The 26,400-nt window shown below is 44.8% G+C and overlaps 1 protein-coding gene across 3 annotated transcripts; it reads right to left on the reverse strand.

Annotated features, from left to right (window-relative positions):
• Positions 1-4,705: 4,705 nt before the first annotated feature.
• NSMCE4A (NSE4 homolog A, SMC5-SMC6 complex component) lies at positions 4,706-25,807 on the reverse strand. 3 transcript variants are annotated; one of them, XM_031015613.3, is made up of 11 exons: positions 22,876-25,807; positions 21,999-22,076; positions 18,920-19,050; positions 15,607-15,758; positions 13,237-13,336; positions 11,179-11,269; positions 9,036-9,130; positions 7,970-8,018; positions 7,113-7,207; positions 6,936-7,022; positions 4,706-4,874 (listed from the first exon to the last, which is right to left on the reverse strand). In XM_031015613.3, exons 1-10 carry the CDS (start codon positions 23,162-23,164, stop codon positions 6,948-6,950), a joined length of 1,155 nt encoding a protein of 384 aa, XP_030871473.1. In that variant the 5' UTR covers positions 23,165-25,807; the 3' UTR covers positions 4,706-4,874; positions 6,936-6,947. The 3 variants fall into 3 exon arrangements, 2 of the variants coding, with proteins under 2 accessions (XP_030871473.1, XP_055209858.1); XR_004071630.3 differs by lacking the exon at positions 7,113-7,207; XM_055353883.2 differs by lacking the exons at positions 4,706-4,874; positions 6,936-7,022; positions 7,113-7,207; positions 7,970-8,018; positions 9,036-9,130 and adding an exon at positions 9,167-9,719 and having other exon boundaries at positions 11,175-11,269.
• Between the last annotated feature and the right edge of the window lie 593 nt (positions 25,808-26,400).

Raw genomic sequence — 26,400 nt, forward strand, 5'->3', positions numbered from 1 at the left:
AGGGAAGGCTAGAAAGCTGGGCCTCCCTGGCCCATCTCTCATTTGCAGCTCTCCATGTGGTTTCAGTGCCACGTGGTAGTTGGACTTATTATTCGGTGACTCACGACTCCACGAATGTGTATTCCAAGAGGCCTGTTGGAAGCTAGAAGGCTTCTTATGACTTAGCCTCACAAGTCCCAGAACATCACTTCTGTATTCTACTGGTCACATAAGTCACCAAGACCAGCTTAAATCCAAGGAAAGGGAAAGCGGACTCCTATCAAAAAAACTTTGGGCTGGGCATGGTGGCTCCCACCTATAATCCCAGCACTTTGAGAGGCTGAGGCAGGCGTTATCACTTGAGGTCAGGAGTTCAAGACCAGCCTGGCCAACAAGGTGAAACCCCATCTCTACTAAAAATACAAAAAAAAAGTAAGACGGGTGTGGTGGCTCGTGCCTGTAATCCCAGCTACTCGGGAGTCTGAGACAGGACAATCGGTTGAACACAGGAGGCAGAGGTTACAGTGAGCTGAGATCTGGCCACTGCACTCCACCCTGGGGGACAGAGCGAGACTCTGTCTAAAAAAAAAAAAAAATTGTAGCCATTTTTAAATCTCCCCCTCCAAGACTCCAAAAAGTCTTAACTCACACACCTTCATCCTTCACTATGCTTTTCATTATTCTTTTAACACTGCTAATCGCAACACTTTTCTAGAAATCCAGAAACCTACAATTTCACAGCCTCTGAGTTGATCTTGACTAAAGCGGCATGGCTCCCTCTCTGTAGGAGTAAATATAGCAGAGGATGTACAAGCCTGTTACAATTATGCAGAAACACATTGTCTTGTACTGTCCAATCCACCTAAAACTTAATATCATATTCCTAAGCCTAAACCCTAACTCTGTCCAGGAGCAATGACTCTAGCACGTAGCCCCTCTGTACTTCAAGGGGTTTACAACTCATGTGGGGAAGAAAACACTGAAGAAAAAAAATAGCACGTCTGGTTATGCAGTATAAAGTGTTTTATTGAAAATATGGACTAGAGTAGGGCAGCAATTTACAGGGAACTGAGAATGGAGCTTGGATGATAACTTCTTAGGCAGCGGAGACAGGAGGAAGGCATGGCCACAATTCCACCCTGATTCCTACCACCGTCAGCACAGAAATAAGGCTCCTCCCCAGCCCTTGGAGACATCTATGGAAAAGATTTGTGAATACATGAGATGAGAACAGACAGGACAACTGATTTAAGAACAAGGTACTATTGACAAAACCCTGGAGGAAAAGGCTTTGGGAAGGTGATGAGTTTTATCTATTTATTTATTTTTGAGATGGATTCTGGCTCTGTCGCCCAGGCCAGAGTGCAGCGGCGCGATCTCAGCTCACTGCAAGCTCCGCCTCCTGGGTTCCCGCCATTCTCCTGCCTCCACCTCCTGGGTAGCTGGGACTACAGGCACCTGCCACCACGCCAGGCTAATTTTTTGTATTTTTAGTAGAGACGGAGTTTCACCGTGTTAGCCAGGATGGTCTAGATCTCCTGTCCTCGTGATCCGCCCACCTCGGCCTCCCAGAGTGCTGGGATTACAGGCGTGAGCCACCACGCCTGGCCAAGTTTTATTTTTAAAAGATAACATGGCAGGGTGCAGTGGCTCACGCCTATAATCCCAGCACTCTGGGAGGCTGAGGTAGGTGGATCACCTGAGGTCAGGAGTTTGAGACCAGCCTGGCCAACATGGTGAAACCCCGTCTCTACTAAAAATACAAAAATTAGCCAGGAGTGGTGGCAGGCACCTGTAATCCCAGCTACTCAGGAGGCTGAGGCAGGAGAATCTCTTGAACCCGGGAGGCAGAGGTTGCAGTGAGCCAAGATCACGCCATTGCACTCCAGCCTAGGAGACAAGAGTGAAACTCCATCTCAAAAAATAAAATATAACATGTATTTTTCAGTTCAGAAATTTAAAGAAAAAGTAGCTCATAATAACCACTGTTGATTATTTTATCTTTACTTGTTTGAAATGGAGTCTCACTCTGTCGCCCAGGCTGGTGTGCAGTGGCCCAATCTTGGCTCAGTGCAACCTCCACCTCCCAGGTTCAAGCAGTTCTCCTGCCTCAGCCTCTGAGGATTACAGGTGCCCGCCACCATGCCCAGCTAATTTTGTATTTTTTAATAAAGGATTTTACCACATGGGCCAGGCTGGTCCTGAACTCCTGACCTCAAGTGATCCACGCGCCTCAGCTTCCCAAAATGCTGGATTACAGGTGTGAGCCACTGCGCTGGCCACTGTTGATAACTTTAAAAAGTAAAAAGTACAGGTTAGAAAATTCAATAGTTGGCCAGGCGTGGTGGCTCACACCTGTAATCCCAGCACTTTGGGAGGCCGAGGCGGGCAGATCACGAGATCAGGAGATCAAGACTATCCTGGCCAACACGGTGAAACCCCGTTCTCTACTAAAAATACAAAAAAATTAGCCAGGCATGGTGGCGGGCGCCTGTAGTCCCAGCTACTCAGGAGACTGAGGCAGGAGAATGGCATGAACCTGGGAGGCGGAACACTGCACTCCAGCCTGGGCGACAGAGTGAGACTCCTTCCCCCCAAAAAAAAAAGTTCAATAGTTACAAAAAGGTACAAAATGAAAAGCAACATGGCCTTGGTTTACAAAATGTAACCACTTTTAAGTTTCTCAAATTAGGAAAGTTTGAAACAAGTAGAAAGTAGAAAAATGAAAGATAAAAACGGGGGCAACTTTAGACAAGAACTTAGAAAGTTATGGTGTTAAGACTACATGTTGTATAATTCCATTTATGTGCAATGTCTAGAACAGGCAAATTTACAGAAAGTAGATTAGTGGTTGCTTAGGGGTAAGAGGTCAGAATGGTAGGTGAGGTAGCGTGACAGCTAATGGGTTCAGGGTCAGGGGAACAAAAATGTTCAAAAATTAGATTGTGGTAATGGTTGCTAAGCCCTATGAATAGATGAAAAATGATTTATACAGTTTACGTAGAAATTGTAGGTATGTTAATTATATATATATTATGTGTGTGTGTGTGTGTGTATATATATATATATATATATTTTTTTTTTTTTTTTTTTTTTTGAGGCAGAGTTTCATTCTTGTTGCCCAGGCTGGAGTGCAATGGCACAATCTCAGCTCACCACAACCTCTGTCTTCCTGGTTCAAGCGAGTCTCCTGCCTCAGCCTCCCGAGTCACTGGGATTACAGGCATGCACCAGCATGCCTGGCTAATTTTGTATTTTTAGTAGAGACAGGCTGGTCTTGAACGCCCAACCTCAGGTGATCCGCCTGCCTCGGCCTCCCAAAGTGCTGGGATTACAGGCGTGAGCCACCGCATCTGGTGTGAATTATATTTCACTAAAGCTGTTTAACAAAAAAATAAATGCTAGAGTTTAGAGTCCTGAGGAAGCGGGCCTGGAAATGTAGGGAAAGGAACTGAGCATTCGAGGCTTTGAACATCACTAAAGAGTTCAGATTTTTTTCAATCTTGAAGGCAATGGGAAATCCGAGTAATATGACAAGTGGTTCTGAAGAAGCAGAAGAGACCTGAAGGACAGAAGTAGGAGATAACAGATTGCAGTCTGTGGTAGTAACCTGGGCAAACTGAGAGAAGAGATCAGATTGGGATTAGTCACTGGTTAAGGTAAGGGTTTGGAGGGTGGGGGCAATCCTAGTTTTCCATCTGAGAAAATAAAGTCGTAAAAGTGCCAGTATAGGTCTTCTAGGGAGATTTGAAGGGCTGTTTTGTACATGTCTAAAATAACCCACAAGCTGTCCAGTGAGCAACTGATTGCATGTATCTGTAACATTTTCAAGAAGTTTAGGCATCAAAGTTGTCAGACTGTTCATGGTGTAAATGTCAGCATAAATGATGACAGTGACTATGAAAGGGGAACCAGGGAAAGCAACAGACATCAAGGATACACAGTTTCAAGGCATAGATCTCCAAGTGTCAAATGCACAGCCATATATCCACTGGAGTTAACAATTTGGAAAGGAATTAGGAAATCTGGCATACAACAGACTCGATGAGTGGAAAAGGAGGTGCCACACTGCCACGGACTGACATGAGGGGAGACAAGTGATTCTCATTAAAGAGGTGATAGGATAGCAGCTTGAAGAGGGTCATGGTAATGTTTTTAAAATCAGAGATGGGCTTCGTTGAAGGGAAAACTCCAGATACAGGTCAAGGGGATGACTGAGAGAGCAGGCTCCCCTAGGAGGCAGGAAGCACTGGAGCCCAGAGTCTTCCACAGAAAAGACGCCTCTACACCTGATGCCAGAGGGAAGCAGTGAGAAAACATGAAATAGCAAAGTGGGCACTGGGAGAAGAAACTGACTAGACTTGAAAGCATAGCCGAGATGAGAAGCATGGAGTAGCATGCTGGTAAGATGGAACCAGGGCTGATGTTGCTGGGGTAAGTGGTCCAGCCTGGCTTGCCAGAGGATTTAATAGTTTCTTGTGTGTAAATCAGAGGCTGAATCATAGGAAATTACTCATATTTGACCGTATTTTACCTATAAAAACAACAGTTTCATATGATACAACCTATTTGTTGACTTGACTAGCTAGCTTTGTGGCAAAAAAGAAGTAAAAGGAATCATAATGGTCCGCAGGGCATTAACAACCTAAGTAAAACTTTCATTGGGACAGGAATAGACAAAGGAGACACTCTCCAATAATTAGAAAATAAAGAGCAACTACAATTATTTGTGAATATGGCGGTGAGTTTCCTTTAATCAAAGACAACCATGACAAATTTATTAACTATCAAAAGCTACATTTTACTAAAAACAATCTGCCTTTAAAAATGTTGAATCATACAATATGTACAATACATGCCGCTTTCTGTTTTGGACTTCACTATCCATTTGAGTCCTAAAAAGGGGAAGAATAGCTGGTTAACAGTTTATAAATGATAAACCAAAAGTTCATATAATATACATAAATGAAATCCAACAATTAGCCCTCCTCAGTGAGTAGGGCCCAGCGTAATCCACATTATATATCTTAAATTTATTCCATATTTATTCCCTTCTTCTTTTTTCTTTTTTTTTTTTTTTTTGAGACGAGTTTCGCTCTGTCGCCCAGGCTGGAGTGCAGTGGCACAATCTCAGGCTCACTGCAAGCTCCGCCTCCCAGGTTCACGCCATTCTCCTGCCTCAGCCTCCTGAGTAGCTGGAACTACAGGCGCCCACCACCACGCCCAGCTAATTTTTTTGTACTTTTAGTAGAGACGGGGTTGCACCGTGTTAGCCAGGATGGTCTTGATCTCCTGACGTCATGGTCCGCCTGCCTCGCCCTCCCAAAGTGCTGAGATTACTGGTGTGAGCCACCGCGCCTGGCCTATTCCCTTCATTTAAAATATTTTTACAACTTGGAACAAAAGTATTTCAATTAATTGAAGCACATATTAAGTGTTTACATTAAGTACAAAAAAGTTTATTTTAATGCTCAAAATCAGAAAATTTGAGCTAGAAAAAAAATCCTTAGCGATGATCTAGCTTGAAAATCTTCCCATTTTATAGATGTATTTATAGATTAAAAAAAAATAAAGTTGAAGCCAGGCGCAGTGGCTCACGTCTGTAATCCCAGCACTTTGGGAGGCCGAGGCGGGCGGACCACGAGGTCAGGAGTTAAAGACCAGCCTGACCAACATGGTGAAACCCCGTCTCCACTAAAAATAGAAAAATTAGCTGGTCACTGTGGCAGGTGCCTATAATCCCAGCTACTCAGGAGGCTGAAGCAGGAGAATTGCTTGAACCCGGGAGGCAGAGATTGCAGTGAACTGAAATCGTGCCACTGCACTCTAGCCTGGGGGTGACAGAGCAAGACTCTGTCTCAAAAAAAAAAAGAAGTTGAGTGAGATTAAGTGACTTGCCCAAGGTTTTAAAGTAAGGGGCAAAAATAAATAAATAAAGTAAGGGGCATAGCCGATAGAATCTAGATCTTCTGATTCCCACCCACAACTGTCTGCACTACAAAATGTCAGATCATTATTAAGATTTCTTTCTAGAAATGTTACCCTTCATAAAAATGAAGAAGAATTCTTTCATAGCCTAATACAAATTTTAGAAATGCCAATTTACCAAGATTATTCTAAGGTAATTCTATCCTAATCCTCCTTTTCTGCTTTGTACTTATAAAATAAGCAAATCTGGTGAACAACAACATGGATGAGAGGATTCAATATTTCACTTATCTAATTTACCAGTTTGTTGGGGGAAAAGCAGCAGCTGGGTACGGTGGCTCATACCTATAATCCCAGCACTTTGGGAAGCTGAGATGGGAGCATCCCTTGAGCCCAGGAGTTTGAGACCAGCCTGGGCAACATAGTGAGACCCCTTCCCTATTTTTTATTAAAAACAAAAACAAAAACAAAACCCACCAAACCAAGAACAATCCTGCACTGCTTCTTTCAGCTGCAAGTCTTTTTTTTTTTTTTTTTTGAGACAGAGTCTTTCTCTGTCTCCCAGGCTGGAGTGCAGTGGCACGATCTCAGCCACTGCAACCTCCGCCTCCCGGGTTCAAGCAATTCTCCTGCCTCAGCCTCCTGAGTAGCTGGGATTACAGGTGCATGCCACCACGCCCAGCTAATTTTTGTATTTTTAGTAGAGATGGGGTTTTACCATGTTGGTCAGGCTGATCTCGAACTCCTGACCTCATGATCCACTTGCCTTGGCCTCCCAAAGTGCTGGGATTACAGGCGTGAGCCACCATGCCTGGCCTCAGCTGCAAATCTTAACAGCACAAATTTAATCAATCCAGAGAAGGGAATGCAGAACCACTATCCCTTTCTCACCTGTTACACACAGTTCTAAGAATGGGGCACTACAGGGAGGCAAAAATCCAAATTTCACTGGAATGGGGAAAAGGGATACTTTGGATTGCCAAATGAACTTTAATAGAACTGTGTAGCCATCCCATTGAAAAGGTTACCTTCAGCTAGCATCAAGCACTTGGCTTCTGCTGCCTCTGACTTGGAGTAATCACAGGCTCTGAAATCTCAAAGGTCTTCACAATCTCCTGGCAGACAATAATGAACATTTAGGCATTGGGCTTACTGCAAGTGAAGGCAGAGTCAGAACTATGCAGGGGCAACAGGCAGAGCTTTACCTCCCAGTCACGGTAACTCAAAGCTATAATTCCTTGATTTCTAACTTGTGTGTTATGTTCAAATCCCTCATTTTCTTCATTAATACTAACAGGCTCTGTTTGAAAGACAAATTTTTCAAATTTATCAAAGGTTATTAAATCGGAACAGGTAATCTAAACGGAAACTGATGAATAATAGCAATGAAACCTGTATTGAAAAGATACTTATAATATTACATACTTTTTAGGATTTCATGCATTATGGAGCTGCTGTAGTATTATTACAGTAGCCAGTCATTCCATCTGTTTCCATTTCAAAAAACATGTAGTAGAGTAACACATTCCAGACATTTGAAAATCTGCATATCTATGTGTCAACCACAAAGCTAAGCCCTAGTGAGTCCAATAGGACATTGAGAACATTGAAAGTAGCAAGTAAGTGTGATGGAAATATTCACTCTCCACAGGAGACCTTAGGAGGACATGAGTAATGGAGCGTGTGAAATTATTCAGGTAAGAATGAAAGATTCATAGAACCTCAAAAAGAAAAGAAGGTGCCGGCATCTGACAAAACGTGATTAGAAAGAGGGATACTACAAAAATGACTGCAATCACCAACTTTCTAAATTAAGATCTGAGGGAAATTATATCATTTCTTTGTTAATATTTACAGCAGATGTTCAATCAATGATATAGATGAATCCATCAAAATTTTAGATGCTGGCCATGTTTTCAGTATCTTCAGGTAGTTAATCAAGATACAATATTGTAAAAGTTAATCTACATTGAAAATTCATTTACATTTAGTAAAATACTTAAATTCTACTAACAAATATATTTTCTCTAAAACTAATTTTTCCAAACATAGTATCATTTACCTATTACTGGCAGTCGGTCTTGGTCAAGTCTTATTCTTGCAAAACCATCCTAAAACGAAAACATGATTTTAGGAGAAGACAAACATTTAAGACTCAAACCTATACGCACTAGATGGAAAAAATTACTCAGAAAATTCAGTATCTCAGAAAATCAAATTACACCATAGCAATAATAAGGTGATGATATAGATAAGACTTCCCTAGTATCTTTTATTTACACAGGGTATCTTTGGGTTTCTAATCAGCTCTTTCACCGAGACACAGCCTCCATCCTGAGAATCTCTTAAGTGAAACTCGTCTTGTCTCTTTAACTGATTTATACATATTTTGGAATACTCCACATTTTATTCTGCATAATTCTGTCACTGGGACCACTGGCAAAATATGCCTTTGTTATTATTTCTGAGAAAATACGTTGGTAGACATAGGCTTTTCTCTAAGGTTACAATCAAATTCATCTTACATGTGGGAATGCAACCTGAAGTAAGATTAAAGATAGTCTAAAGCAAATTTCCATGGTACATATCTGAGTAGAGTTTTAAAACCAATTTTGAAATAATTTCAGACTTAAAGGGCTATAAGACTACTATAAACACGTGGCATATATCCTTTACCCATATTCATCGGTCGTTAAAGTGTTAGTTACCACGTTTACTTTATCACTCTACATATTATTATTTATGAATGAAGTGAGAATGATAGGCGGCCTGCTTCTTTTCCCTAATCTTTCAGTGTGTATTTCTTGAGAGCAAGGATATTATACAACATGACAACTATCAAATTCAGGAAATTTAACATTTATACCATACTGTTATCTAATCTAAAGTTCCATATTCAAATTTTTCCAATTCTTTCTCTAAATAATTTCTAAAACATAAAAGCAAGCATATAAAATTTTAGCTAGCTTCTTCTACCTAATATGCCAATTAATGTTTTGCTACAATGGGTCTGAAACATATACTGGCTAGTGTATACAGATACCTTTGCCAGCTCCCTTCTACAGCTTTTCTTATGTATCCTTTTAAAAGCATATAAAAGCAATTAGAAAAATAATCTTTAATCTTACCCGTATAATGAAGGAAACATGAAAGATGTTTTCCACTGTACGAGGGAAAGAATGAGGATCAACCACAAAGTCAAAGAAGGACATTGGGGTATCAGCTATAGACAAAAAGAGAAAAAAAAAATTGATTTTTGCTTATCATTAATATCAGTACACTCTAGCGTTAGCCAGAGACAAAGAAAGGATGTGTACTCATCCTGCTGCAGGAGTGCAAATCAATCCAACCCTTCTGGAGGCCAATTTGGCATCTCTACTAAAAACATGTATGCCCACTGACTTGGAAACCACCTCTAAGAAGCTGTGCTACAGAAATACAAATGTAAGTGCACAAAATTACATACTAAGATTTTTTACTTCAGCAATTTATACAAGAGTAAAATGCTATAAAGAACTTAATCATCCAGCTGGGCATGGCACTCACGCCTGTAATCCCAGCACTTTGGGAGGCCGATGCTGGCAGATCACCTGAGGTCAGGGGTTCAAGACTAGCTTGGCCAACATGGCGAAACAATGTCTCTACTAAAAATACAGAAAAAAAATTAGCCAGATGTGGTGGCGTGTGCGCCTGTAATCCCAGCTACTCAGGAGGCTGAGGCAGGAGAATTGCTTGAATCCAGGAGGTGGAGGTTGCAGTGAGTTGAGATGGTGCCACTGCATTCCAGTCTGGGCGAAAGAGTGAGACTCTGTCTCCTAAAAAAAAAAAAAAAAAAAGGAACTTGGCCGGGCGCGGTGGCTCACGCCTGTAATCCCAGCACTTTGGGAGGCCGAGGTGGGTGGATCACAAGGTCAGGAGATCAAGACCATCCTGGCTAACACGGTGAAACCCAGGTTCTACTAAAAGTACAAAAAAATTAGCCAGGCGTGGTGGCGGGTGCCTGTAGTCCCAGCTACTTGGGAGGCTGAGGCAGGAGAATGGCGTGAACCCAGGAGGGAGAGGTTGCAGTGAGCCAAGATCGCGCCACTGCACTCCAGCCTGGGCGACAGAGCGAGACTCTGTCTCAAAAAAAAAAAAAAAAGGAACTTAATCATCCATTAATGGAGGATCTGTTAAATATATTTACAGTACAGCCATATAATGGGAATCAGTGAACAAAACAAGGGAGATCTATATGAAATGATGTGGAAGAATGTCCACATGGAAAAGTCACGTAGCAGAAGAATGTGCATATTATGATTAGCTTGGAAAAAAAGAAAAAAACAAACTTTTTTTTTTTTTCAGACGTAGTTTCACTCTTGTTGCCCAGGCTAGAGTGCAATGGCGTGATCTTGGCTCACCGCAACCTCTGTCTCCCGGGTTCAAGCGATTCTCCTGCCTCAGCCTCCCAAGTAGCTGGGATTACAGGAATGCACTACCACACCCGGTTAATTTTGTATTTTTAGTAGAGATGAGGTTTCTCCATGTTGGTCAGGCGGGTATCGAACTCCCAACCTCAGCCTCCCAAAGTGCTGGGATTACAGGTGTGAGCCACCACGCCCGGCCAAAACAAACTATTTAGGTAGGTGTGTATAAAACTGATAAAATAATCTGAAAATATACACATTACATTTTATAATGAGGGGAGGTGGAACAGGTACTTTTGACATTTCTCACTTGAATGGCATATTTCATTTTGTAACAAAAAAAATCCCCATCTTTTAAAGATAAAAATGAAAACGTTAACTTCAAAGTTTTCACATGAAATTTCTTTTTTTTTTTTTTTTTTTTTTTTTTTTGAGACGGAGTCTCGCTCTGTCGCCCAGGCTGGAGTGCAGTGGCGCGATCTCGGCTCACTGCAAGCTCCGCCTCCTGGGTTCACGCCATTCTCCTGCCTCAGCCTCCCGAGTAGCTGGGACTACAGGCGCCCGCCACCACACCCGGCTAATTTTTAGTATTTTTAGTAGAGACGGGGTTTCACCGTGTTAGCCAGGATGGTCTCGATCTCCTGACCTCGTGATCCACCCGCCTCGGCCTCCCAAAGTGCTGGGATTACAGGCGTGAGCCACCGCGCCCGGCCCACATGAAATTTCTAAAGGGGAGAAGAATCCTCATAAAATGCATATGTATTTATTCAAATATTACATACAGCTGAAATTGCCTTTTAAATACAAGTAACCTCAGTGAACAGATAAATACAAATTGCTCCACTTTGAATGGTGTTACACTTACGATCTTCTCGAAAATATGTCTGCAACAATCCCAAGATTCTTTCTACTTCTTTCTCTGTTGCTTCTTGATGAGATTCTTCCATTCTTCTTAACTGAAAAAAGTCATTATCAAGCTGACAGACCTACTTACTGGCCTATTAACGTTTTCTTCTCTCTTGCACACCCAAACTCCTTTTCTTCTCTCTTGTACACCCAAACTCTTTTTTTTTTTGAGACAGGGTCTTGCTTTGCCACCCAGGCTAGAGTGCATTTGCATGATCTCGGCTCACTGTAACCTCAGACTCCTGTGCTCAAGGGATCCTACCACCTCAGCTTCTGGAGTAGCTGGGACTAGAAGCGTGCACCACTACACCTGGCTAATTTTTTTTTTTTTAAATTCATTCTACCTTGTCTAAGACACCTGGCTAATTAAAAAAAATTTTTTTAGATATGGGGTCTTGCTGACCATCCTGGCTAACAGGGTGAAACCCCATCTCTACTAAGAATACAAAAACTTAGCCAGGTGTGGTGACAAGCGCCTGTACTCCCAGCTACTCAGGAGGCTGAGGCAGGAGAATGGCATGAACCCGGGAGGCGGAGCTTGCAGTGAGCCGACATCGCGCCTGTAATCCCTGCACTGTGGGAGGCTGAGGCAGGTGGATCACAAGGTCAGGAGTTCGAGACCAGCCTGGCCATTATGGTGAAACCATCTCTATTAAAAAACAAAAAAATTAGCCGGGCATGGTGTTGCCTGCCTGTAATCCCAGCTACTTGGGAGGCTGAGGCAGGAGAATGGCTTGAACCCAGCAGGCGGAGGTTGCAGTGAGCCGAGATCGCGCCACTGCACTCCAGCCCGGGTGATAGGGCAAGGCTCTGTCTCAAAAAAAAAAAAAAAATTATGGTTTAAAAAAAAACAGATTTTCTGGTTTCAGTAACTTTTTTTTTTTTTTTTTTTTTGAGATGGAGTCTTGCTCTGTGGCCCAGGCTGGAGTGCAGTGGTGCCATCTCGGCTCACTGCAACCTCCGTTTCCCAGGTTCAAGCAATTCCCCTACCTCAGCCTCCCAAGTAGCTGGGATTAGAGGCACCCACCACCACATCCGGCTAATTTTTTGTACTTTTTAGTAGAGACAGGGTTTCACCACGTTGGCCAGGCTGGTTTCCAACTCCTGACCTCAGGTGGATCTGCCCGCCTTGGCCTCCCAAAGTGCTGGGATTACAGGCGTAAGCCACCACACTCCGGCAACCTTTGTTTTTTTTGAGACGGACTCTCGCTTTGTTGCCCAGGCTGGAGTACAGTGGCATGATCTCGGCTCAGTGCAACCTCTGCCTCCTAGATTCCTAATTCTCCTGCCTCAGCCTCCCGAGTAGCCCGGACTACAGGCACCTGCCACCATACCTAATTTCTGTATTTTTAGTAGAGATGGGGTTTCCCCGTATTGGCCGGGCTGGTCTCGAACTCCTGACCTTGTGATCTGCCCACCTCGGCCTCCCAAAGTGCTGGGATTACAGGCATAAGCCACTGTGCCTGGCCTCAGTAACATTTTCATATCAATTTCTTAATAGAAGAGTAACATTACCAGATTAACCATTTTCAGGTTGAACACAAAATAGCAAAATACAAAAGGGCGGTTTAGAAACAGTGGTTCTCGAGTGGGTGTGACTTCCCCCCACCTCCCCAGGGAACATTTGTTGTCACATGTAGACATTTTTGGTTGTCACAACTCAGGGGTGGGGGGGGGCTATTAGCATATAACAGGTAGAGGCTGGGGATGCTGCTAAACATCCTACAATGCACAGGACAGCTCCCCAAACCAACAATTATCCAGCTGTAAATGTTGACAGTGCTGAGGTTGACCCTGGCTTCGGAGAACTGATCAAAACTAGAGAAATGAGTTAAAACAAAGACAAGCAGCCAATCCAATAAAATGCTTAAAGGCTTAAATAAAATGATTATTTAAGTGACAAAACCTGGCTCCAGACCCGCACGCTTAGAAAAAATGGCCAAATTGCATGCACATTATTTTAACAGCTATTTTAACTTTAAGGTGTTTTTTTAAAAAGCAACATTTTAAAACAAACCTGGGCAGGCATTGCCCTCTCCTCTTGTATCACAGGAACTTTTCTTGGACGATCAACTCGTGGCTTTGGCACAGGGCACTCTCCGTATATTGAACCCAACCTAATGAAAAATATGCTTTCATTTATTTTTTCGCCTGTTGTTTGTTGAACAAACTAATTTTACTAACTAAAAGTAGTTTGCATGGTATAGTCAAATTCAGACCAGACATCAGTAATATACAAGCTGACATCAGACTAAGACTCTTGATAAGGTTTGTGACAGCCTTTCTGCCTTCTTTGTATTTCTAAAAGAACTCCTAGGAGCTTTACTCAACCACAGATACCTCCTCAGACACCTTCATACTGCCCTGTAAAGTAGGCCAGTGAATATGCCTGTGACATCTTCCCACCACCCAACCTATTGTTTTGCAAAGCCAACTTCTAAGAGCAGGGGAAGGATGAACATGTATGTGGGGAAGCTCCAGTGGGGTCAGAAGACTTTGATCTGGGGAGGCCAAGGCAGAGGCTCCCAGCCCAGGACTACAGAACACATCTGTCTTAGGATAACAGGGCAAGTCACAGCCATGGGATTCCTTTTCCTTCTGGATTCTGCCCTCATGCAGACTTGGGCTACAGTAATAGATGTAAGTCTGCATCATGTAGAGATCAAAGCCCCAAGAATAAGGCTCATGTGGTCCCTACACTTGAGGAGACAGAAGTATACGATGTAGATGGACAGCTGCATTATGCACACAGATCCATTTCAATATAACACGGTGGGCTACTCTGGGCACACTCCTGCTCCACAAGGAGCAGTATAAAAAAATAAATGAATCAAATTAAAAAAAAGCAACATGGTAGATCCTGGGCATTTAGAGAGTACTGCTCAAGTGCTATGAGAACACTTGGGCAGAGATATCTACCTAGACATGGGAGTGACGTGGTTGAGAAATCTGATCCTACACTGCTAACACCTCTGTCTGGAGAAGTTGCTGGAGGCTTCCAAGATGGGGTCTGTGGGATAAACAAACTTTACCGAATGGAAAAGATGAAAAAGAACTGGAGGCCAAGAGAACAGCAAGTACAAAGACACAGAGTTTTAAGTACTTCATTGTGGCTGGAAATTGGGCTGGATGATGAGATAAAGTTTAAGGCTTTATCTTTATAACCTAGGATTTATGAGTTTAGTACAATAGCAAAAAACAAAGATTTAGACTTTATCCTAAGATGAAGAAGTTTGGACTATATCCTATTAAATAGAACATACACAAATGGCTCTGGGCACCTGAGTTACCTGAAGTCTTATTAAAAATAGATGCCAGACCCCACACCACACTACTACATTGGCAACTCCAAGGCCTTCTACCCGAGCTACTACCAATCTCAATGGTTTTTAGAAAGACAAATTAGAAAAGACAAATGCCCAGGAGCTATACCACTTAAAGAAGGACTGAACAACTCAGATGGCTACCCTAAAGTATTTACTGGGCAACAAAACCAGTATACTTGAAGGTCCTCTTAGAGAAGAGCCAGTAAGAGCTGTTCTTAATTTCTCCATAGGACCATGCCAGGAAGTTAAGATAGAAGCCAACTTCATTCAAATATAAAGAAATCTTTTTTTTAAATCAGAGTTCTATCTAAAAAATGAACTGGACAGTTTATGTGGCAGTGACAAGTAATCTTCAAATACAAGTCAGTGGTCATCTAACAGGGTATTAAAATAAATGTCACTTTAGACGTTGGGAGACTCATAAGATACCCTCAGTAGGAGGTATCATCCTCCTATATGATAAGGATTTTAAAGATGATAAACCCAGAGTCTCATGAGCTAGAAGCAAAGGAGCCAGGAGAGAGCACTGGTAAAGAGGTTCTGGCCTTTTCTGCTAAAGCAGAATGAGAGATCCTTTAAGGTTCCATCCACATCTAGAGTTTATGGACTTTTTTTTCTTTTTTGAGACAGGGTCTCACTGTCACCCAGGCCGGAGTGCAATGGCGCAATCTCAGCTCACTGCAATCTCTGCCTCCCAGGCTCAAGTGATCCTCCCACCTCAGCCTCCCAAGTAGCCAGGACCACAGGCATGGGCCACTACAGCAGGCTAATTTTTTGTATTTTTGGTAGAGATGGGTTCTCGCCATGTTGCCCAGGCTGATCTTGAATTCCTGAGCTCAGATGATCTACCTGCATCCACCTCCCAAAGTGCTGGGATTACAGGCATGAGCCACCACGCCCGGCCTAGTGTTTATGAACTTTCATATCAAAGTTTCAAAAGTCTCCAAACAACGGCATGATGACTGTCACCTCTACAATACCAAATAATCTTTGTCCCTACAAGAAAAAGCAATTTAAGGTTCACAAATAACTGGTCTGTTGGATTTTTAAAATAATCTTACAGAAAGTGGAATGTATGGGTTTTATTAAAGGTGTTTTCTGCTGTTCTGCCTGTTATCTTCCAGGAGTCATAGACTATGAATTCAAAATCAGGACTATCTTCATCACGGATGAGTTCTTCAGCTTCTAGCGGATTTACGCCCATATGTGTGAGCTACAAAAATGAAGGAAAACAAAAAACCCAGTTAAGCCACACGCAATCATTTTCCACATCCAATAATCTGCATCACTCAACCTTTAAGAGGCCAGACGCAAAGCCGGCTTTCAGTGTCTTAACATGCTGGCTAAATTTCTTACTGTGAAGATAACTTTACAGTTAAAGTCCTGCTTCCAAAGCTACCTTCTTTTTGGCAGAAAACATTCCTCAATGTACTTAAAACCTTTGGGTGAGAAAGTGAAATGATTTAGACCAGTGGTTCTCAACCTGGGTATACCTGCCCACAGGGGTCTTCTGGCAATACCTGGAGACATTTGTGGGTGTCACAACTGATATGCTGCTGGCATATACTGGGTAGAGGCCATGGAGGCTGTTGAATATCATATAATGCACAGTAACGGCCCCCAAAACAAAGACATGCCCAGCTCAAAATGCCAATCAATAGTGCCAGTGCTGAGAAACCCTGCTGTAGCCCACTGGCAGCCAGAGGGATTTAGGTATGCCAGAACTCAGCCCCCTGGGATTTTTTGTATCACCAATAGTTCGTGTATTAGTAAAGCTGCACTAACATATAAATATAAAATTAAATCCCAAATCAAAAGCTTCAAGACAGCACAAGGAAGTTCAGCTGGTTTTCAGATTTTAATATTTTGCCAACTTCCTACAAATCTCTATTCAGCTTGTATCTCAGTATATCCAGAGAGCAGTGGCCCGGCATCACTGAGAGAATGGCTCATCTTAAAATTGCCTTCCTGGGAAGAGTTGGCGGAAGTCAAATAATTCTCTCATCTCAAACTGTCTTACAGAAAATGTGTTATATTGAATTTACTTTTATGAAAGTACATTTTTATTACATTATACTGTAAAATGCCTAGAAGTTATCCAATTACGATGGCAATATCATATATAAACAATAATCACAAAACCCTCGGGGAGCTTAACCCTATTAAAGGCAATCAGACTTTAAAGAAAAGAAAGGCTACAAGAGCCTGGTCAGAGCGCTATGGCCAGCTCCTCTCCATTCCCTTGCCACCCGAACTACCACTGCACCCTTGTAGGCAGACGTGGCAATTTTGGTCTGTTTAACTGACAGAGAAATCCACCAATCTTTCCTTATAGTGTCTATATTTGATGCTATACGTACGAAAGTCTTCTCCACCCAGAGACTGGACAACTATTAATTTAAGGTTTTATATTTAATGCTTTAAGACTTCCAGCATTTATTTTGATATGTTATTTAAAGTACAGAGCTTGGCCGGGCACGGTGGCTCATGCCTGTAATCCCAGCACTTTGGGAAGTCCAGGCGGGTGGATCACGAAGTCAGGAGTTCGAGGTCAGCCTGGCCAACATGGCGAAACCCCACCTCTACTAAAAATTAGCCAGGCGTGGGGGCAGGCACCTGTAATGCCAGCTTCTTGGGAGGCTGAGGCAGGAGAATCGCTTGAACCCAGGAGGTGGAGGTTGCGGTGAGCCGAGATCGTGCCACTGCACTCCAGCCTGGGCAACACTCCTGCCTGGGCAACACTCCAGTCTGGGCAACACTCCAGTCTGGGCAACACTCCAGCCTGGGCAACAAGAGCAAGACTCCGTCTCAAAAAATAAAAAAATACAGAGCTTAACCTGATAAAGTAATTTTTAAAGAAATACCCAATATATGGTTACTTTATTGACCTGTATTACAGTGCACTTTCCTAAGTGCATTATGTTTCACAATAAAAAAAAGTTAAAAAAAAAAAAAAAAGGAAAAGTTTGAAAAACAAACTGGAAATAATCTGGTGCCTCATGCCTTTACAAAAAAATTACTCTATCTGGTCAGATCTCATAGTACTAAATTATTTTAATAACCGTTTAACATAAACATCCAGTTAGAAATGCAATGTTCACACTGAGGTGCAGCTATCTGTGCTAGGACAGAGGTTGGCTCAGATTGACAGATTGACTGATTGATTAATTGATTTTGAGATGGAGTCTCACTCTGTAGCCCAGGCTGGAGTGCAGTGGCGCGATCTCGGCTCACTGCAACTTCTGCCTCCTGGGTTCAAGGGATTCTCCTGCCTTAGCTTCCCAAGTAGCTGGGATTACAGGCGCCTGCCACCACATCCAGCTAATTTTTCTATTTTTAGTAGAGACGGGCTTTCACCATGGTGGCCAGGCTGGTCTCAAACTTCTGACCTCAGGTGATCCACCCGCCTCAGCCTCCCAAAGTGCTGGGATTACAGGCGTGAGCCACTGCCCCCAGCCAGAATAGAATTTTTTAAAAAGACAACAAAGTGAGATACAAGGTCAGTCTCTGTGTGCTTTTTCTTTTTTGGTAAATTCATCAAGGAACAGTTTTAGAATTGCAGGTAACCACTATTCAAACTTGTCAAGAGACAAAGAAAGGTGAATAAAATATAAAACCAAAAAAGCAAAACCTGGCTGGGCTAGGTGGCTCACGGCTGTAATCCCAGCACTTTGGGAAGCTGAGGCGGGCAGATCACGAGATGAGGAGATCCAGACCATCCTGGCTAACATGGTGAAACCCCGTCTCTACTAAAAATACAAAAAATTAGCCGGGCGTGGTGGCAGGCGCCTGTAGTCCCAGCTACTTGGGAGGCTGAGACAGGAGAATGGCATGAACCCAGGAGGCAGAGCTTGCAGTGAGCCGAGATCACGCCACTGCACTCCAGCCTGGGCGACAGAGCGAGACTCTGTCTCAAAGGAAAAAAATAAAAAAAGCAAAACCCAATCATATTCACATGGTTTTGAAATATTCTCAAAGACAGACCAAAACATGCCCTCTCGCCAGGCCTAACTCAATTCCAGCTGAGCTCTGCCATCGCAGAGTGGGCTTCTGTCCAGCCCAGGACAAAGGTCCGAGGTCACTGAGAATGATCTAGAACACCAGTGAACAGAGGAAAAATGGCCATTGGCAAATGACCATAGCACCCAGCATCTTAAGACAGAATGCTACAAGATTTTTACTCCAAGCCCCCACCCAAGATTCCACCACATGGCTCTACTTTCATCTGTTTAAATTGGTAAGATCTCTACAGAGGAATCTGAGACCAAAAAAGAAGAATGAAGTGAAATCATCTGCATATGGATATGAGCACAGTAAATAATTATAATATATAACAGAACATTTTTTACTCAGAGTCTGTAGCTTTGAACTTACTAGAGTTTCAACATATCTTAACATGTCAAAGGAGCTCAGGTCTGAGCGCAGCTGCTTTGCTTTCTCTTTGCCCAAATCTGAAGCCAAAACAAGAAAGTGGGCATCCAGGACTGCTTCTCTTGCTCGGGACACTATTCAAAAAAGAAAAAATATTCACATTACAAAATACACATTATCCATAGATATTTTCCCTACATTTCCAACTACTTACCAGGATTTCCCACTGGACTAAAAAAAAAAAAAAAAATCTCAATAGGCAACTGACACATCTCCTTCTAAAACGTGCTCCTGGCCAGGTGCGGTGGCTCACGCCTGTAATCCCAGCACTTTGGGAGGCCAAGGCGGGTGGATCATGAGGTCAGGAGATTGAGACCATCCTGGCTAACACGGTGAAACCCCAGCTCTACTAAAAATACAAAAAATTAGCGGGGCGTGGTGGCGGGCGCCTGTAGTCCCAGCTACTTGGGAGGCTGAGGCAGGAGAATGGCGTGAACCCGGGAGGCGGAGCTTGCAGTAAGCCAAGATCGCGCCACTGCACTCCAGCCTGGGTGACAGAGCAAGAGTCTGTCTCAAAACAAAAACAAAAACAAATACAAAAAAAAGCTTTCTCCCGTGCCCAACTCACCAAAATCTCTAATGAAAGCTGACCAGTCTTCCTAAAAGCCAGCTTTCTGTCTAGTTCTCCCACTCCTGTTAGCTGAATCACAATCTCTTAAATAACTCCAGTTGAGCAAAATCCGTCATGTCTAATACTCACTTTTCCCCCCATCCTAATCACGATGATCATGTGTGCCGACGTAAGGAAAATCAAATTCCCACTACATGTAGGGCCCTGTGCTTGGCATGGTGGTTTGTGAACAGCAATAGGTAAGCTGCTAAGCAATAGGTAAGTTGCTAAAGTTGCTAACCAAAATCATGGCATGTGCTAGGCTGGCACTAGGAAGCTCATGCCTCTGTATGGCTTCACAGGCAACCCCAGCAAAGCCACCCAAATGAACAGTCTACAGGTAGCAGGTAGTGACCCGAGGATGGATACTCAAAAAAGGCTTGACAGAGGACATGGGATTTAAGAAAAGCTATGGAAAAAAAAGATTTAAATTAATGGAGAAACAGGCTGGGCACAGCAGCTCATGCCTGTAATCCCTACACTTTGGGAAGCCGAGGCAGGCGGATCACTTTGAGCTCCAAAGTTTGAGACCAGCCTGGGCAACGTGGTGAAACCCCGTCTCTACTAAGGAATCAAAAATTAGCTGCGCATGGTGGTGCACACCTGTAATCCCAGCTACTTGGGCGGCTGAAGCTGGAGAATCGTTTTAACCTGGGGGGCGGAGGTTGCAGTGAGCCAAGATCATGCCACTGCACTCCAGCCTGGGCGACAGGTGTAGGTGTTCCCAGACTATTTTTCATACTCTCTGTTGCCTGCAGGGTCTGATTAAGCAACCCCCTCAGCCCCGCTGTTTCCTTTTACTGACCCCTTCTTCATCTCCCATGAGTATCCTGTGCCTGCCTGCCCCACTCCCTTCCCCTTTCATTTATTTAACAAACTGAGACCATCAAATCCATGAATGCCAGCATCCATTGTTTGCTGAGCAACTCCTAGGGCTCCATTGAGTGAATAATTTTGCTCTAAAATATTGCTTTAAATACTGGAAATAGCTGGGGGGGAAATGATGTGGGGATAAAGAACTGACTAGATGCACAGTAAATATCAAGGGAGTAATTGAGTCAAGTCAAGCAAGACTAACAGTGAGGAGACTGGGAGTCCAGGCTGCGAAGGGAAGACAAAACTTAAGAGGGTAGTAGAGGGATTTAACCAGGTGAAGGAGAAAGACCCGGTTCCTGAAGGTTTTGATGAGAGTTAGCAAATGCGGTAGACTAAGATGGGGAATGGTAAGGAGGCTGTGCTCAAAGAAAGAAATTGGAGAGCATATATAAAGTGATAAAAGGAGACATTTAAAGAACCAGTCATCCTCAGCAATGACTAAAAATATACGTTCTAGTCCTTTAAGAATATGAGGAACCAGCCGGGGGCGGTGGCTCATGCCTGTAATCCCAGCACTGTGGGAGGCGGAGGCAGGTGGATTACCTGAGGTCAGGAGTTCGAGACCAGCCTGGCCAACATGGCGAAACCCGTCTCTACTAAAAATACAAAAATTAGCTGGGTGTGATGGAGCACACCTGTAATCCCAGCTACTCAGGAGGCTGAGGTAGGAGAATTGCTTGAACCTGGGAGGTGGAGGTTGCAGTGAGCCGAGATTGCGCTACTGCACTCCAGCCTGGGCAACAGAGTGAGACTCCATCTCAAACCTCAAAAAAAAAAAAAGGATGTATTTGGCTGCATTCTCCCCTATGTTCCCACAGACCCGTCAGAGAGGGCTGGAGGGGACAGTGGTCTGGGTAGTAGTCCTGTGGCTCTATGACCAAGTACCCACATCAGGGAGTACCCCTCTGTCACCAAGCAGACAGACAGCTGCTACCAATACCACTGCCTCTGCTTTCAATTCAAACTAAGGTTATTTTTTAAAGCACCCATGGCCTACAGTTCAGTGCTCTGGGATCTCTCTCACTCACTCACTCACTCACTCACACACAACACACCCCAGACTGGAGACCAGCAGGTACACTTGCAGGCTTTGCCACCTCCACTGTGTTACAGGTGGACCAATGGCAGGGAGCTGAGGAAGGCAAAACAGAATGGGACAGGAAAAGAAACAGGATTTCAGAGGCTAGCTCAGTTCTGTAATTCCTCCACTCAACCAATGTATACTAGGGATACGGCAGTAAACACAAGAAAAAGAAACAAGATAACACATGTAACGTTCTCAAACTTGAATAGGCAACAGAATCAACTGGGGGCTTAACACAGACTGCGGAACCTACCCCCAAATTTTCATGTAAAGCCCTTATTATATGGTAAGTGCATAATAAAAATGGCATTATTGCTATAATGAAACGGTTCCCGAACTGGGAAAGCACTATTACAAATGTGGGAGTTGTTTTATGTCAATAATTTGGCGCTTATATAACACTAATTAAAAGTATCATAAAACACGAAATAACACATAAAATAACAAATTACCTTCATTAAACAGAGTGTTAGCCTCTTCAAGGACCTCTGTTAATTTGTCGCCGGCATTCAGTATGTCCTCACGGTTTTCTATTTTTAAAAATACAAACTTTGGGAAACGTGTTCAGCATTCACTAATAAGCAGTTGACAAGGTTATCACCTACAACAGTAAAGCCAAGCCCCGGCCCCTGCGCTCTGAGTAATTACTTCGAACATCTTTATCTTTTTAACCAAAATGGCCCGGAAAAGGAGAAAGGCCACCCTACCCTTTATGTAGCATGAATTTTAAAAGGAAACCCTGGCTCCCTCTAACCTTAACCCAAAGGGCTGGACTCCGGCTGCAGCCTCTGAGTGCTCCATAACCGAGTGGTTCTCAAACTTTTCAAGCAATACACACCATCACCTGGAGGGCCACTCCACAGTTGCGCGGACCCATCCAGAGATTCGGATTCCGTGGGTCCGGGTGGGGTCCGAGAACGTGCATTTGACAGCTCTCGCGTGCCGCTGCAGCTGCAGCTGCCGCTGCGAGGCCGGGAGCCCACGCCGAGGACTGCCGGGCGCAATCAAAGCACGCGGAGTCCGTGACCTGCCTCTCCCCACTGGCTGGCTGGGCTCGGGCGAGTCCGCGAACGGCTCTGGCCTCCAGCTTTTCCAGCCCGCCACTCGGGGACCCGCGCCAAGGTCGTACGGCTCCAGCCACAAAGTGGGAGCACTTTGTCAACAATTTAAGGTGCGGCGAGCTGCGAGGGGCTGGCACCCGGCGCGTCTCTACTAGCGCCGCGCCGGGCCTGCGCCCGGCACCTGCCTCCGGTGCCCTCCCCCCGCGCCCGGCGCAGGGCGGGGACAGCGACCCGTCCGGGCCCGCGCCGCCCGGAGGCGCCGCCTTACGTTGGACGGAGTTGATGAGCGCCCGGTACTGATGGCGGATCTGGCGGCACAGGCCTTGGTCGGCCTCCGCCTCCAAGCTGGCCGGGTCCATCTCGTCCCCGGAATCCGACGGCTCTGTGTCCTCCAGGCTCGGGCGCTGTGAGGCCTCTCTGCGCTCCCGCGCAGAGCCACGGCGGGACCTGGGCGACAAAGGGGACCGCGAGCGGGAGCGGGAGCGGGTGCGATCCCGATGCGGGTCGCGGCCCCGGCCCCGGCCCTCTGGCCCGCGGCCGCTGCTGTCCCCAGACATAGCGCCAATTCACCGTGCAACTTCGGAACGGCGGAAGTTCGCGCCAGAAACTGAAACCCCTGCTCTGCGCCAGCGCCTGCTCCCGGCGGAACGCGGCTCCCGGGCCCGCGCGAGCGCACAGCGACGCCTGTGGCTGGAGGCCGGCGACGGGCCCGGCCGGGTCTCCAAGGCGCCTGGGGGGACCGCTGGGTGCACAAGAGGGGCCTGGCGGGGATCCTTTGTTCCTTTGACAAGAGGTGTAATGAGCTCTCTCTTACTCCACACTGCAGGGCTGTGAGAATCTTGGTTTTCTGCCCCTACTTTCCCACCCCCCTGGACCTGCATCTTCCCTAGGTCCCCTTGCCTGCCCAGGACACAGCCGCAGCCTGGCACCCACATGGGCACGCAGTGCATGTGTGTTGAACGAGCTTCCTGCCGTGGAGCAGGATGAGCGCGGGATGTGGAGTCCAGACGCGGTCTGCTGCTCACCTGCGACCTCAGTTTCCCTGTGCCATCATGGCTGGGGTCGGGGGGATGGTGAACGGGGGCGGGTGGATGAATCAAATATTTATGTGCAGCTGGCAATACCACTTTTTGTGAGGATAGCAGAACAAATTAACAGGTAAACTCTGTTAACCATCCTTCTAAATATCTACAATGGAATGTCACCAGAGCACCAGGGTTTTGTTCTAGGACCCGCTGCCCCCTCACAGAAATCACTGAGACAACCATTACCACCAAGGAAGAAGGCTTTAGTAGGGTGCTGCATTCAGGGAGTTGGGAGCTCAGTCTCCAATCCATTGCCCTGACCAACTAAAATTAAGGGTTTATACAGTTGCAGGGAAGCAATGTAACAATGTATGGGAAAAGAGGAACTCGGGAGGGGGAAGGAAGCTATGGGGATGCATGAGGGGCTTGGCATCTCATTGTCTGGAATGCGGTGATATGGTGAGTTTCAGTTTTTTGATACTTTTTGAGAGGCTCTGGAGGTCCTTTCCTGAGGAAGGAACTCAGATAAAACAAAGGTAAGTTTCAACCTTAAGACTAGAAATGATAATTTCTAAGTTTATTTAAAAAATAGTAAACAGTCTATGTGATTGTTGGTTTGATTTTAATAACAGTCTATGTTCACATTTGATTTTTTTTTTTTTTAAGACCTTGCCCTGCCGAGGCTGGAGTACAGTGGCACTATCTTGGCTCACTGCAACCCCATCTCCTGACCTCAAGTGATCCGCCCACCTCGGCCTCCCTAAGTACAGGGATTACAGGCATGGGCCACCAGGCACAGCCTGATTCTGATTCTCAAACTAGAAGATTCTAAGAATACCTCCTGAAGGGCCCAAGAAAGATGGAATTATGTTAAGTATACTTTGAAAGATAAATGTATGAATTTCACTCCATGCATTTTGGATTGTATTCAAGTATTGTTTCCCAAAAGTTCTCTTTGGTGCTAAGAACACATTTTCTCAAAAGAACAATATTGTAAGTTGGATTACTACACAACCTACAAATATTCCATTTTGTGCATCATGTCTACTAAACTTGAGTTAGGCACTGTTCATTGCTGTCCAACAGCTACTACCTCACCCATCCCTGCTTATCTGTATTTCCTGAAGGGGACGTGTGTGCCTACTTCCTTAGATGAAACGTGATCACTCTAACCAGGTCACGGTAATCTCATTCCCCTCCCCAGTGACTGGTCTAGGGTTTGTGATGCAACCTGGGTCTGTGAGATGTGAAAGGGTTTCCCAACTGGATGGAATACAAACCCTCCTGAAAAGAAAACCCTTGACCCCCTACCCCCTTTGAGATGGCTGGCATAAGAAATGTGGAGCCTGCCAATTAGCGGGCATGATGGTGCGTGTCTGTAATCCCAGCTAATCAGGAAGCTGAGGCAAGAGAACTGCGTGAAGCTGGGAGGTGGAGGTTGCAGTGAACCAAGATCGCGCCATTGCACTCCAGCCTGGGTGACAAGAACGAAACAACGTCTGAAAGAAAAAATGTGGAGCCTGCCATATTGGCAGCATCTGGTACTCACGAGGTGACAAGCATGAGGAAAGACTAGAGTGCTGGGGACACTGGAGAGCAAAGATGGACATGGCTGAATTGCTGAATCAACCACATGCCTCCAGCCTCCCTGTAAAGTAAGCCATAAATCATGGTTTAAACCAGGTCATTGTTTCAGAGTTGTTGCTTGTAGCTCAGTGTTCTGTAATGGAATACTTAGCGTTCTTCCAGGTGAAAGTGTGTCCAGAATTGGTGGGTTCTTGGTCTCACTGACTTCAGGAATGAAGCCGTGGACCCTCGCGGTGAGTGTTACAGTTCTTAAAGGTGATGTGTCTGGAGTTTTTTCCTTTTGATGTTCGGATGTGTTCGGAGTTTTTTCCTTCTGGTGGGTTCGTGGTCTCACTCGCTCAGGAGTGAAGCTGCAGACCTTCACGGTGAGTGGTGAGTGTTACAGCTCTTAATGCGGCGTGTCTGGAGTTGTTCGTTCCTCCCGGTGGGTTTGTGGTATTGCTGGCCTCAGAAATGAAGCTGCAAACCTTCACAGTGAGTGTTACAACTCATAAAAGCAGTGTGACCCCAAAGAGTGAACAGCAGGAAGATTTATTGCAAAGAGCGAAAAAATGAAGCTTCCACAGTGTGCAAGGTGAGCTGACTGGGTTACTACTACTGGCTAGGGCAGCCTGCTTTTATTCTCTTATCTGGCCCCACCCACATCCTGCTGATTGGTCAATTTTACAGAGAGCCGATTGGTCTGTTTTACAGAGAGCTGATTGGTCCATTTTGACAGGGTGCTGATTGGTGCGTTTACAATCCCTGAGCTAGACACAAAAGTTCTCCACCTCTCCACTAGATTAGCTAGATACAGAGCGCTGATTGGTGTATTTACAAACCCTGAGCTAGACACAGAGTGCTGATTGGTGCATTTACAAACGAGCTAGATACAGAGTGCCGATTGGTGTATTTACAATCCCTTAGCTAGACATAAAGGTTCGCCAAGTCCCCACCAAATCAGCTAGACACAGAGCGCAGATTGGTGCATTTACAAACCTTGAGCTAGACACAGAGTGCTGATTGGTGCATTTACAAAGCTTGAGCTAGATACAGAGTGCTGATTGGTGTATTCACAATCCCTTAGCTAGACATAAAGGTTCTCCAAGTCCCCGCTAGACTCAGGAGCCCAGCTGGCTTCACCCAGTGGATCCCGCACCAGGGTGGCAGGTGGAGCTGCCTGCCAGTCCCTCGCCCTGCAC

Source organism: Gorilla gorilla, chromosome 8, assembly GCF_029281585.2.
Source record: "Gorilla gorilla gorilla isolate KB3781 chromosome 8, NHGRI_mGorGor1-v2.1_pri, whole genome shotgun sequence".
NCBI classification, from domain to species: Eukaryota; Metazoa; Chordata; class Mammalia; order Primates; family Hominidae; genus Gorilla; species Gorilla gorilla.